This window comes from Podarcis melisellensis, assembly GCF_964234715.1.
Source record: "Podarcis melisellensis genome assembly, chromosome: 1".
Classification (NCBI taxonomy): Eukaryota; Metazoa; Chordata; class Lepidosauria; order Squamata; family Lacertidae; genus Podarcis; species Podarcis melisellensis.
In genome coordinates, this window is record NC_138528.1 from 2,616,080 (window position 1) to 2,628,147 (window position 12,068).

The 12,068-nt window shown below is 51.7% G+C and overlaps 1 protein-coding gene across 8 annotated transcripts; it reads right to left on the reverse strand.

The window, feature by feature from the left end:
• Positions 1–784: 784 nt before the first annotated feature.
• On the reverse strand, positions 785–5,254 carry LOC309373569 (uncharacterized protein). Of its 8 annotated transcripts, none has more exons than XM_081917897.1 (2): positions 2,988–5,254; positions 785–2,645 (listed from the first exon to the last, which is right to left on the reverse strand). In XM_081917897.1, exons 1-2 carry the CDS (start codon positions 4,831–4,833, stop codon positions 973–975), a joined length of 3,519 nt encoding a protein of 1,172 aa, XP_081774023.1. In that variant the 5' UTR covers positions 4,834–5,254; the 3' UTR covers positions 785–972. The 8 variants fall into 8 exon arrangements, with proteins under 8 accessions (XP_081774023.1, XP_081774025.1, XP_081774024.1 ...); XM_081917899.1 differs by having other exon boundaries at positions 785–2,361; positions 2,974–5,254; XM_081917898.1 differs by having other exon boundaries at positions 785–2,442; positions 2,974–5,254.
• Between the last annotated feature and the right edge of the window lie 6,814 nt (positions 5,255–12,068).

Consider the following 12,068-nt stretch of genomic DNA (forward strand, 5'->3'; position numbering starts at 1 on the left):
GCTGCTCCACTACCGGTTAGGTCAGGGGAGGCTGAGGCGGCCTCTGGGTCTAGTAACCCACCGACGTCTCCTGAGCTGCAGAGACTAAGCTCTGAGAGAAGGAGAGACCTGAGTACTTGCAGGAGGAGTGCTCGCCTTCAGGCGAGACAGGGAGGTTAGTCACCGGGGGATCAGGACCGGCTGTTACCCCACCAGAGAGAAAAGGCTGTTGGACCACCACCATCACCCCAGGTTGCGGGAGGAACATTGCTGTTTGCTAGGAGCTCCCTGTGGCTGACCTAGTCTGGTTTCCTGCCTTGTGACCTGCCTTGGCCCTGTTGGACTGACTCCTCATGGATTGGATTCGGGTCCTTGGATTCGGGACCGGACCAGGACTGCGTTGCTCAGGTTAGCCCCCAGGCCCAGCGCACTGGGCTACGGAGAAGTCATGATGGTGAAAAGGCCCTGCAAGGTGGGAGGAGGACCTGCAAGACCCCCACCCCCACCTCCCCAGCAAGAGCCCCTCGCTTTCAAATGAAAAGTTCTCTGGGCTCACCTCTCATGTGGCAAATGTTCATAATGGTGTGGAAAATCTCAGCTTGGTACAAATGCAAAGGAAAGACTTCCTCCGTCATCCCTATACTATTTCTCTCCTTGGGGAAGAGGTGGGGCGTGGAAGAGCAAATGATGGGATGATTCAGTCATTGAATCATGAAATTGTAGAATTGGAAGGAACCCAAATCTGCTCCAACCCCAGGACCAATGCAGGAATCCCAGCCATCGCAGTCAGACAAACAAGATGGTATTTTGGTTTCGTCATCTTTTTTTTATTTTGTGTTTCCTTCCTTGTCCCTGGGAGGATTACTCTTTTGATCTTCAAGACTTCATTCTCAACCTCCATGTTCTCCATTCCTAGAGTCTGCACCTCTGGTGCTCCCCATCTCCTCGAGGTGCCAGCAGCCCTTGCCCATCAAGGGTTGGTGGATCTATCAACTACCCGCGACCCGCGGGACTTGGTTGTTCGTCTCTGCTGATGGGATCATCATCCATGCCTTCTGCTCCATATCCTTGTGTGTTATCGTGGCTTGGCTCTGGAAATCCCACAGGGCCTTCTCTTCCAGACCTTTGCATGTTATGGTGGCTTGGCTCTGGAAATCCCACAGGGCCATCTCTACCCAATCCTGGCATGTTATGGTGGCTTGGCTCTGGAAATCCCACAGGGCCATCTCTACCCAATCCTTGCATGTTATGGTGGCTTGGCTCTGGAAATCCCACAGGGCCATCTCTACCCAATCCTTGCATGTTATGGTGGCTTGGCTCTGGAAATCCCACTGGGCCTTCTCTTCCCAATCCTTGCATGTTAGAATGGCTCTGCACTGGAAATCCCACTGGGCCTTCTCTTCCCAATCCTTGCATGTTAGAATGGCTCTGCACTGGAAATCCCACTGGGCCTTCTCCAGGTGCTTGTTGCTGGCTAACACCTTCCGATGACAGCTCCACATCCTCTACAAGGACTTGATCAATGTGCTCCTCCTCTGTCTGCTGACTCTGAGATTCCAGCAGCTGGCCTGTTTTCAGGTTCACCCAACTCCCTTTCTCCACGGAGACAGCGGTGTACAATGCAGTTTCGTCCCCCACGTCTGGAGACTCTACGCTCAAGAGCATAGCCTCACTCAGGCGACGGCTCAGGAGCTTCTCAACATCGTCTGCACACTGAGATTCCCCCCCTGTAGGCTTCACTATGATAAGGCTGGCATCTCGGTCAGAATCTTGATGACTGCCACAGTGGCTTTCCTGACCTGACGGGGCTTCTTCTCTTTCAGATTCCTCCTGATCACTCCTGGCTCCATCCAACCCACTTCCAGGAGCCCCAAAGGCTCTTCCTGAGTTGCCTCCCTTTCCCAGGAGAGATGTCCTGCTGATGGTTGGGACAGCAGTCTTACCTGTTTGCTGAAAGTGACTCACCACTAATTTCCCAGTTCTCCTGTTCATCCAGATTCCATCTTCCAGAGAAATGATGCTGTAGATCTGGTCATCTTCCCCTTCCATATAGTATGAGTATGGCATGCCGTTCTCCATATACGACTTGGGTTCAGAATCATCTGGCCACTGGAGAGAGCTTCTGACAAGCTTGCTGATTGGGGGGTCCTTTACAGGCTGGAGCAGCAGTGGTCCCTTACCATCTTCATGAGAGCTTTGCCGGCTACCTTCCTTCACCATCCCTGCATGGCTACCTTCCTTCACCACATCTGCAAGGCCACCTTCCTTCACCACATCTGCAAGGCCACCTTCCTTCACCACATCTGCAAGGCCACCGTCCTTCACCATCTCTGCACGGCCACCGTCCTTCACCATCTCTGCACGGCCACCGTCCTTCACCATCTCTGCACGGCCACCGTCCTTCACCATCCCTGCACGGCCACCTTCCTTCACCACATCTGCAAGGCCACCATCCTTCACCATCTCTGCATGGTTACCTTCCTTTACCATCTCTGCCTGGCCACCATCCTTCACCACCTCTGCAGGGCCAGCTTCCTTCACCACATCTGCACGGCTACCTTCCTTCACCATCTCTGCATGGCTACCTTCCTTCACCATCTCTGCATGGCTACCTTCCTTCACCACATCTGCAAGGCCACTGTCCTTCACCATCTCTGCACGGCTACCTTCCTTCACCATCTCTGAAAGGCCACCGTCCTTCACCACCTCTGCAGGGCCAGCTTCCTTCACCACATCTGCACGGCTACCTTCCTTCACCATCTCTGCATGGCCACTTTCCTTCACCACATCTGCAAGGCCACCGTCCTTCACCATCTCTGCACGGCCACCGTCCTTCACCACATCTTCACGGCCACCATCCTTCACCACCTCTGCAGGGCCAGCTTCCTTCACCATCTCTGAAAGGCCACCGTCCTTCACCACGTCTACAGGGCCACCTTCCTTCACCATCTCTGCATGGCTACCTTCCTCTGCACGGCCAACTTCCTTCATTACTTCTGCACGGCTACCTTCTCTCACCGCCTCTGCACGGTTACCTTCCCTCACTATTTCTGCACCACATAGCTCATTCTGCAGTGACAATGAATGTGAACCATGGGGCAGGAAGCCTCTGGGATCTTCATTTCTGCACTTAGTGCTGGCGTCCCCAGTCCTGGGCTGTTCCTGCTGATCCCTGGCAGCAGGCATGGATTCCCTGCTCGCTTTCTTCATTTTCCTCTCTGCATAGCTCTGGAGGAAACTCTCGTCGGTCTGTTGGCTGGTGCACTTCTTCACCTTCTGCCTTTTGGCTGCACAGTACAGAAGCCAACTCTTGTCCGTCTGCTGGCTCCTGTTCTTCACAACTTTGCCCGTCCTTTTGCTGATCCAGGTGCCTTGCTCAAGAGGAGGTTCTTGGGTGGCTTCATTCGCCCTGCTTTGAAGACCAGCTGGCATATTAGACTCCTTCCCTACACCAACGTCCTTCCCAATGCCCTGGGATGGCATTGGGTGACCCCTCTGGAAATCCACTGCTGTTGGTATGCTTGGCTGTGACTCTTCCCACACAAGCTCTTGATTGGCAGGCTGGGGTATTTGGGCATCTTCTCGCAAGCTGCTACGGTGAGAAACAACTTGGGCTCCAACCAAGGCATCCCTCTGTTGACTGTGGTGCATCAATTCTTCCTTTAGACTCTCACAGCTGTCTGTCTGTTGGGCCTGCTCGGACATAAAGGTGTCCGTTTTAGCGTTCCTGTACGGCGTTGGCTTTTGCTCCTCCAGTTTCTGGGTATCCTGCCAGGATTTTACAGCTTCTGGAACTAGGCTGCCTCGGCGAGATTCTTGACCCATGGGCGGCCTGCTCTCTGGTCGTTGGACAGTGCGCTGTGACCCTCGTCTGGCTCGCTGTTCAGCCTCGGCCTCAGAAGACAACTCGGTTGTATCCGTTTCTAAGGCATTGGGGAAAGATTCCTGGCTGGAAGTATGCAGGATTTCCGAGAGAGTTTTCAGTTCCCAAACAATGCTTGTCTGTTGAGCTTTGCATTTCATTTCCTTGCCAGTCTTTGGGCTGATCCAGGATATGTCCTCGTCGAGGCAAATCCCCTTTGGGAGCAGTAGAGGTATCTCCATGGACCGCTGGCTGTTCCTGCGAGAGTCCCTCTTTAGGCTGTTGCGCTTTGACCCCTTCCCTTCCAGCTGCTGGCTGCTGTGGCACCCTTTGCTCCCCAAAGACTCTTGCAGTGATGCTTCCTCCGAATACATCATCTCCGACTCGTCTACTGTAGTCAGGGTTTCCATTGATCCCTCTCTGCTCCTGTCGGATTCGTCGCTGGAAGGACTGAGGATATCGGAAAAGCTCTTCTGCTCCCATATGAGGCTCGTTTGCTGGGTCCGACACTTCATCAGCTTCCCGGTCCTTTTGCTCACCCACGTGATGTCTTTCGCATCCGACTCACTGATGGACTGTGTTCGGGAAGGGTTCAGGCTCAGCGGGGACTGCACACCAACAGATTGCTGGCTGCTCCGGCGGGACTCCTGACCAGGAAGTCGTGGGATGCTGCGGCGGGATGGCTTCCGTAGACTCGACGCGCTGCTCTTGATGTTCCCGGACACATCTGGTGCCTGACTTTGGTCTTTCCTTCTGAAAACGCCCCCTTTGTTCTCTGTCTGCAAGGCTTGGTTTGGCACATCTTTGCCCAAAAGGGGTTTCTTGGTGGGTTCTTGATCCATGAAAGGGCCATTGTCCCCACCTTCCTGGTGGATGTTCACCTCGTCCTCAAGGGTGCATTTCTGCAACTCGGCAACACTGAACGATTGCTCGCTCACTTCACAGCTGCCCAGGACGGCTTCGTCGAGACCGGGCTCTGGGTCGTCATCCATCTTGCTTCTCTGCTATGACACCTTGGTGGGGCAGATTAATGCACAGTTCCTCTGTCTGTTGGGTAGGCCTGGACCACTGGCAAACGTCTCCCAGCCCTCTCGCTCGGTGCTCCTCTTGGGGGCTAAACTCACCGCTCTTGAAACAGATGGAAAGTCCCTTTTCCCCTCGCATAGGATTTCACTTCAAGGTCTCTCCTCCTCCTCCTTTTCCTTTCTCTCATTGGGGCTGCAGGTGGCACGTAGGTTGTGTCATTGTCCAGAGGGGAAGATGTTGGGTGGTGGTTGCTGTTGTTTCCTTTCTACTGGCAGCCAGCTGGAATCATGGCCCTTGAGTCGTCACAGTAGCCCTCGGCACTCTGGACTTGCCCTTCCCCTGCGGTGGTCTCCTTGCTCTTCCTTCAACTGCCGTGCATTCTAGAAGCTTCCAAAGACTGTGCATCTGTGACATCACTGTGTATTCTGAAACACGGGCGGGAGGTTGAATTTGCCATGCCCCAGCTCTCCTGGGAAGAAGGTTCGCAATGGTTTTAGGGACCCAGAAAGGAAGCTGTATAAACTGGCTCCACCCCAAGCACTCCATTCTTCCCTCTGCAATTCCCTCCCTCTGTACACAGCCTTGGCTTTGCTAGTTGCCTGCTTGGGAGCTGAGCAGAAATTTTTTGTTAGAATTCTAGCCCGTCCTGAGGTATGTGCCTATCTGTTCAGGCACCGGCTGAATTCCTTAGACCTCCCTCCGGCGACTCCCGGCAGGAATAAACATACGAGGTCCGTTCCGGCGATTTTCCTCAGGCTGTGAGGAAAACACACCAACTGCTTCTCCTCCTCCCTGCTCCCTGCATATCCCCAGGGAGGGGAATCAGACACAGACAGAAACGTATCTACATGTCTTTATTTGTGTCTTTTAGCAGTCATACAGTAAAGATGTCTGCTCTCTTCAACAAACAGAGAGAAACTCCTAAACCACCCATGTACATCCTGTACAGGTCATGTGACAAACCCACTGAGCTAACATCCGGTGCTCAGTACAGAATGGACTGCCCCTTTGTTCCCATGGCAACAGTCACAAACTTCCTGTTTGGCTTTCCAGCCACAAGCAGCAGACTTGGCTGCTAGAGCCTTTGCTTGCTGCAGCATTGGTGCTTTAGAATAACATTTTTAGGGGCCTTCTTTGTTTTCCCCTCCTCACTCAATCCCCACATAGGCAAGTGACTTTTCTTTCGAAAACGAGCCATGGTGTTGTGAGTTGGAGGGGGCAGTGTGGATGATGCCCTGAGTGCCTTCCATTTCTTGGGGTTCTGTACCCAGTGAGGGTTAGAATAGGGCTGCCATATACCTGGAATTTCCTGCACACAGCCAGAATATGGCAGTCGGAAGCAGAATATGGCAGACAGAAATCACCAAAAATCCAGACATGTGGCAACCCAAGTCTAGATTTTGGCAACTTTCATTAAAAAATGGCTCAAGAATCTTGGGCAAAGCTCAACGACTTTCTCCAGAGAGGAAGGTGCTGAGCAACTCAGACAAGTTTCTTTTTAAGACAATGATCTTAGCTCCTTAAGCTTCCTCATCTGCATCCCAGAAGATTGATGCTGGCCTCCAGGGGAATGGGTGGACCTTTTCTCCTCCAACATCCCCTCACCTAGCTGCGAGTGATAGAAGAAGAAGAAGAAGAAGAAGAAGAAGAAGAAGAAGAAGAAGAAGAAGAAGAAGAGGAGGAGGAGGAGGAGGAGGAGGAGGAGGAGGAGGAGCCAGAGAGCAGGCTGGAAGCTGGAGACACAGAGACCTGCTTGATCTGTTCTGGATCCAAAGCTGTGACTAATAGAGATCAGGAGACTCTTGAGAGGCCCATGGACTGCAAGAAGATCAAACCTATCCATTCTGAAGGAAATCAGCCCTGAGTGCTCACTGGAAGGACAGATCCTGAAGCTGAGGCCCCAAGACTTTGGCCACCTCATGAGAAGAGAAGACCCTGCTGTTGGGAAAGATGGAGGGCACAAGGAGAAGGGGACCGGAGAGGATGAGATGGTGGGACAGTGTTCTCGAAGCTACCAGCATGAGTTTGACCAAACTGCGGGAGGCAGTGGAAGACAGCAGTGCCTGGCGTGCTCTGGTCCAGGAGGTCACGAAGAGTCAGACACGACTAAACAACAACAACAACAATAGAGATCAAGATCTGTTGGGGTGTTGATGCTGTGAGCTTCGTCTTATGATCAGTGTAGGAAAGCTTTTTAATGTGCAATGTTTTATTATGTTTTTATATGTGTTGGAAGCAGCCCAGAGTGGCTAGGGCAACCCAGTCAGATGGGTGGAGTACAAATAATACAACTGTTGTTGTTACGTACCATATTTACACGAATCTAATGCGCCTTCGAATCTAATGCGCACCTCAATTTTCAAAACCTTGAAACCAAGTAAGTATGTGCTGGCGCCATTAAATCTAATACACACCCTAATTTTCACGACATAATTTGGCCCCAAAAGATGCGTATTACACTTGAGTAAATACGGTATATGTGTAAATAAAACCATATATCCTGAAAACATTGCAGTTTCTGCTGACCTTCATTTCAAGGAAGCTGAGCTTGGGGTAAGTGCCTGGAACCCCCAGATTCTCTCTCCGCTGTGAGATTGGGGTGAATGCAACAATACTGAGTCACCCTGCACCCAAGACGCCATTGTTGGGTAAAGCTGAACCCCTGACAAATAGAGCAACCACAAAACCCGCACTCCAAACAGTATCACGAAGCAAGTTCTCAAACCCACCCAAGACTTTGTGGACTCAGGAAGACCTCAGGCACTTAGCACAAAAAGCAGGTGGCAATTGGGTGACGTGTAACAATATCATTATGCTTCCGAATTCTGCAGGGGCGACATCAGCCCCCACCATGGTACTGGAAGATATCCCTTTCTGTGGAGATGGGGTGTGATGGCCTGGGATTCGGAATCCCAGCCTGCACAGGATTCCCCGTCTCCAGAACCAGCTGAGCCGGGGCTGGGGCCTGAGCCTGAAGGGTCCTCACCTGTGCTGGGTCCTCAGGTGCAGGCACCAGCTGAGTCTGCTCTGGCTCCTGAGGTGATGGAGGACCCACTGCCTGCAGGTGCTCCACTCTCAGCCCCATCAGGGGAAGAGGAGGTTGCCTCTGGGTCCGCTAACCCTCCAGCCTCTCCTGAGCTGCAGAGGCTCAGGGCAGAGAGGCAGAGGGAACTAAGTTCCCGCAGGAGGAGTGCTCGCCTCCAGGCCAGGAGAGGCGAGTCACATGAGGATCGGGGCCGCCCTGTGGGTCGGGGCAGATAAAAGCCAGCCAGCCCCAGTCCCAGGTTGTGGGAGCAACATTGTTGGTAGCCTGTTCCTGCCTGCAGCCTGTCCTGCCGGAACTCCTGACCTCACCCGACTCCCTGCCTTGGATTCAGCTATGGCTTTGACGGACATCCTCCATACCACACCCTCGACCTCGGACTGGACTCGGACCTCGCCACACGGGTAACCCTCAGGACCAGCACATGGGGTCTTGTCTGATGTGTTCCAAGAACTGCCTTTCCCGTCTGGCAGGGACTGCGCCCGCGTACATTTCCCAACTAATGGAGTTTCTTTGTCTCTGTTGCAAAGACTGCCAATCTCTGGAACGGTGCCTCCGGTTCCACCCCATTAGTCTCCTTTTCAACATGTTAGGGACAAAGAACGGAGCTTGTCCTCTGCCACTCGCTCGAAAGCCTTCCTGCAGAATTCCCTCCTCCCTTTCTCGGTCCAGCAGCTTCTTCTGCTTTGCCATCACCAGCACACAGCCAGCCTCCAGCTCACTTTCTCCCATCTTGGGCCTTTGTAGCTATTTCTCGAGTGCTGAAATGCCTGCTGGGCATCTTTGCAGATGCTTGGAAATATAAGTCCCAAAGCCACATTTTAGGTAAATATAGATGTCAGGAAGTCAGGAATGCCCCCGATTTCCTTCACACACACACATACACACCCAAATAAGTATCCCAAATAAGAAATAGTTGGGGAATAATTTTTGCAAACCCTTAACAAAGGTCCATGACAACTTATCCAATATAAGCTTTGCCATTTCAAAATACCATAAACATCCATTTCTGTTTTAACTGACATTTTAATTAACCATTTCCAACTAAAGGCTCACCCAGACTTCCTTTTGAACTGTGTTTGTAGACACAAGTCCACATTTTGAAGCTCCATTTCAGAGCACTTTTTGGCCCCTGTACTTTCCTCATGTTAACCTGCTTCTAGCATCCGTGGAAAACCAAATTTCCATTTGTTCTGATTCAGCACTGAAGAGCCAGTTTTCCAGCGGGATGCGGGGGCGGGGCACTGAGTTTTAAAGGGTGAGAAAGGGTGCATCTGTTCTGAGCCTGAATGCAGTTGAATATCACCCAGTGTCACAAATTCTTTATTTTTATTTTTGTTTGTAAGGAAATCTTACTCCAATTAATACAAATCTTTCTTATTTAAAATGTTTCAGATCTCCATGGTATTGCTGCTTTTTAACTGACAGGTGTTCCTGTGACAACTGCAGATCAGAAGATGCCCTCCCAATTCTGATTTGCAAATACGTTACAAATCACACCAAACTGGTATTTCAAAAAACCCAAATCCCATACGCACAACCACACACACTCGAAGCCGGGTCACATACCCAGCTGGGTCTGCTGCAAGTGGGCAGAGAAAGGGAGCAGCGCTGTGGCAGTCAGTCCTCCTTGACTTACAGATACAGAAAACCTCTGTGCATTTCAACAGCCTTTCTGTACAGAGTTCTATGTGCAAGAAGCATCTGTTTGTATGCAGACACAGATTTCTGGATCCAAGTGTCTCCTCAACTGGTGCATCACCTAAGTGTGGAAAGCAGATAAAATCTTCTTTCATCTTCTTTGGCGATCACCCATAGCCGAGTAAGATTGTCTTCCATAAACATGCTCTTAGCAATGAGTCCATAAGTGACTGTGGAGGCCAATTCTGGATCCTCACGTCCTTCCACAGTGGGGACATTGGTTTCTGGACAGGAGTTGATCCTGGTGTGGATTTGCCAAGCGTGCCTTCCTCTTAGCACATTTCTCCCTTGCGTCCTGAGTTTGAGTGTCTTCAAAGCCCATGACATCTTTGGTCAAGGCTGTTCTCCAACTGGAGTGCTCGCAGACAAGTATTTCCCAATTTTTGGTGTTAATACTACATTTTTTGAAATTTGCCTTGAGGCAGTCAGGGGCGGAGGAAGGGGTGTGTGGTGGGGGCGGTTTGCCCTGGGTGTAACTACTGAGAGGGGTGACAAAATGCTGGGTGGCACTCACTGCGGGGCCTGCATTGCGCCCAAGTCACGCATCTCTCCTGTGAATGACATGGTGGTTGGGCGCCTGCAGGCTCCGCTCTGCCCAAACTGTCCGCCCACTGCCTCCCCCCCAGCTGTAGGGTGGCTAAGTGGGAGGAAGCAGGCAGACTCCTTGGAGGCCCCGCGGAGCATCCTGCCCCGGCTCGCCCCGCCCCATGGGTGGTTGGCCCCACCCCCACGGGCAGCTGGCCCCGCCCCTAGGCACAGGGCACACGCGCTGCCCCGGGCGCCCAATTGGCTTGCTCCGCCACTGGAGACAATCTTTAAACCTCTTTTGTTGACCACCAGCATTACACTTCCCATTAAAATAAAGGTAAAGAGGCCCCTGACCATTAGGTCCGGTCGCAGACGTCTTTGGGGTTGCAGCGCTCATCTCGCTTTATTGGCCAAGGGAGCCGGTGTACAGCTTCTGGGTCATGTGGCCAGCATGACTAAGCCGTATCCGGCGAACCAGAGCAGCACACGGAAACACCTTTTACCTTCCCGCCAGAGTGGTACCTATTTACAGTGGTGCCTCGCAAGACGAAAATAATCCGTTCCGTGAATCTCTTCGTCTAGCGATTTTTTTGTCTTGCGAAGCAAGCCCATTGACAGCTTAGCGGATTAGCGCTACAGCTGTCAAGTGGCTTCCAGCGATCAGCTGTTAAGCGGCTTATCAGCGGAACAGCTGATAAGCGGCTTAGCGGCTTAAGAAAAGGGCGGAAAAAGCGAAAAAAACCCGCGGGGGGATGCAAGATTTTTTTCGTCTTGCAAAGCAACCCCATAGGGAAATTCGTTTTGCGAAGCGCCTCCAAAATGTAAAACCCTTTCGTCTAGCGGGTTTTTTGTCTTGTGAGGCGTTCGTCTTGCGGGGCACCACTGTATCTCCTTGCACTTTGATGTGCTTTCGAACTGCTAGATTGGCAGAAGCAGGGATTGAGCAACGGGAGCTCACCCCGTCACGGAGATTCGAACCGCCAACATTCTGATCAGCAAGTCCTAGGCTCTGTAGTTTAACCCACAGTGCCACCCGCATCCCTCCATTAAAATAGAAGCCTGCTAATTCCAGGGAAGTTGGTAGAAATAGCTCCTTAACGAGCAAGTGCATTGACCTTTAAGTGCCCTGTGACAACATTAAGAATCCCAAAGCCATTAGCCTTTCGTTTAGCAAAGTGCTTGTTTCTCCAGGCTTTGCTAATCAAGGGAGCCACACATACCCCTGATCTGCTCCGATCTGCCAGCAAGTAGGGCTCAGGCCTGGTGCAAAGTCTTCTGCATCCTCTTGGGCCTTTCCAGCAGAGAGGAACAAAGAACAGAGCCTGCTGGATGAGGCCAATGGCCCATCTTGTCCAGCATCCTGTTCCCATGCTGGCGCTTCTATGGAAAACCCATGTGTAGAACCCGAGCACAAGAGCCTTCTCCCCTCCTGCGGTTTCCAGCAATCGTTTTTCAGAAGCATTACTGCCTCCAGCCATGAAGGTGGGATACAGCCATCATGCCTAGCAGCCTTTGATAGCCTTCTCTTTTAAAATCATCCAAATTGGTGGCCATCACTGCCTCCTGTGGCAATGAGTTTCATAGTTCAACTATGAAGTAGGACTTGCTTTTATCTGTCTGGAATCTTCCAGCATTCGACTTCATTATATGTCCATGAATTCAAGTATTATGAGAGAGAAACTGCCCTTTCTCCAATTTCTCCATGCTATGCACAATTTCATAAATGTCCATTACCGTATTGGCCCGAATATAAGCTGCACTTTCATCCCCCAAATTCCGACCATGAAAAGTTAAAGTGTGGCTTAAATTTGTGACCTTACAAAAGTTAGCTTTTATGATATGTCCGCTCCCCTTCCTTGAGGGGCAGTGTTGCAGAGGGGCATCTGCCTCCCCCATTACCCTGATTGGGGACTGAGGGATGCCGCCCAC

Bases quoted from the DNA above. Each gene is read 5' to 3' on its own strand.
- LOC309373569 (XM_081917892.1), bottom strand. From the start codon at position 4,833: ATGGATGACGACCCAGAGCCCGGTCTCGACGAAGCCGTCCTGGGCAGC. The intron at 2,187-2,240 runs GTGGCCTTGCAG...TGGTGAAGGAAG, and splicing joins TGCAGATGTGGTGAAGGAAG to GTAGCCGGCAAAGCTCTCAT.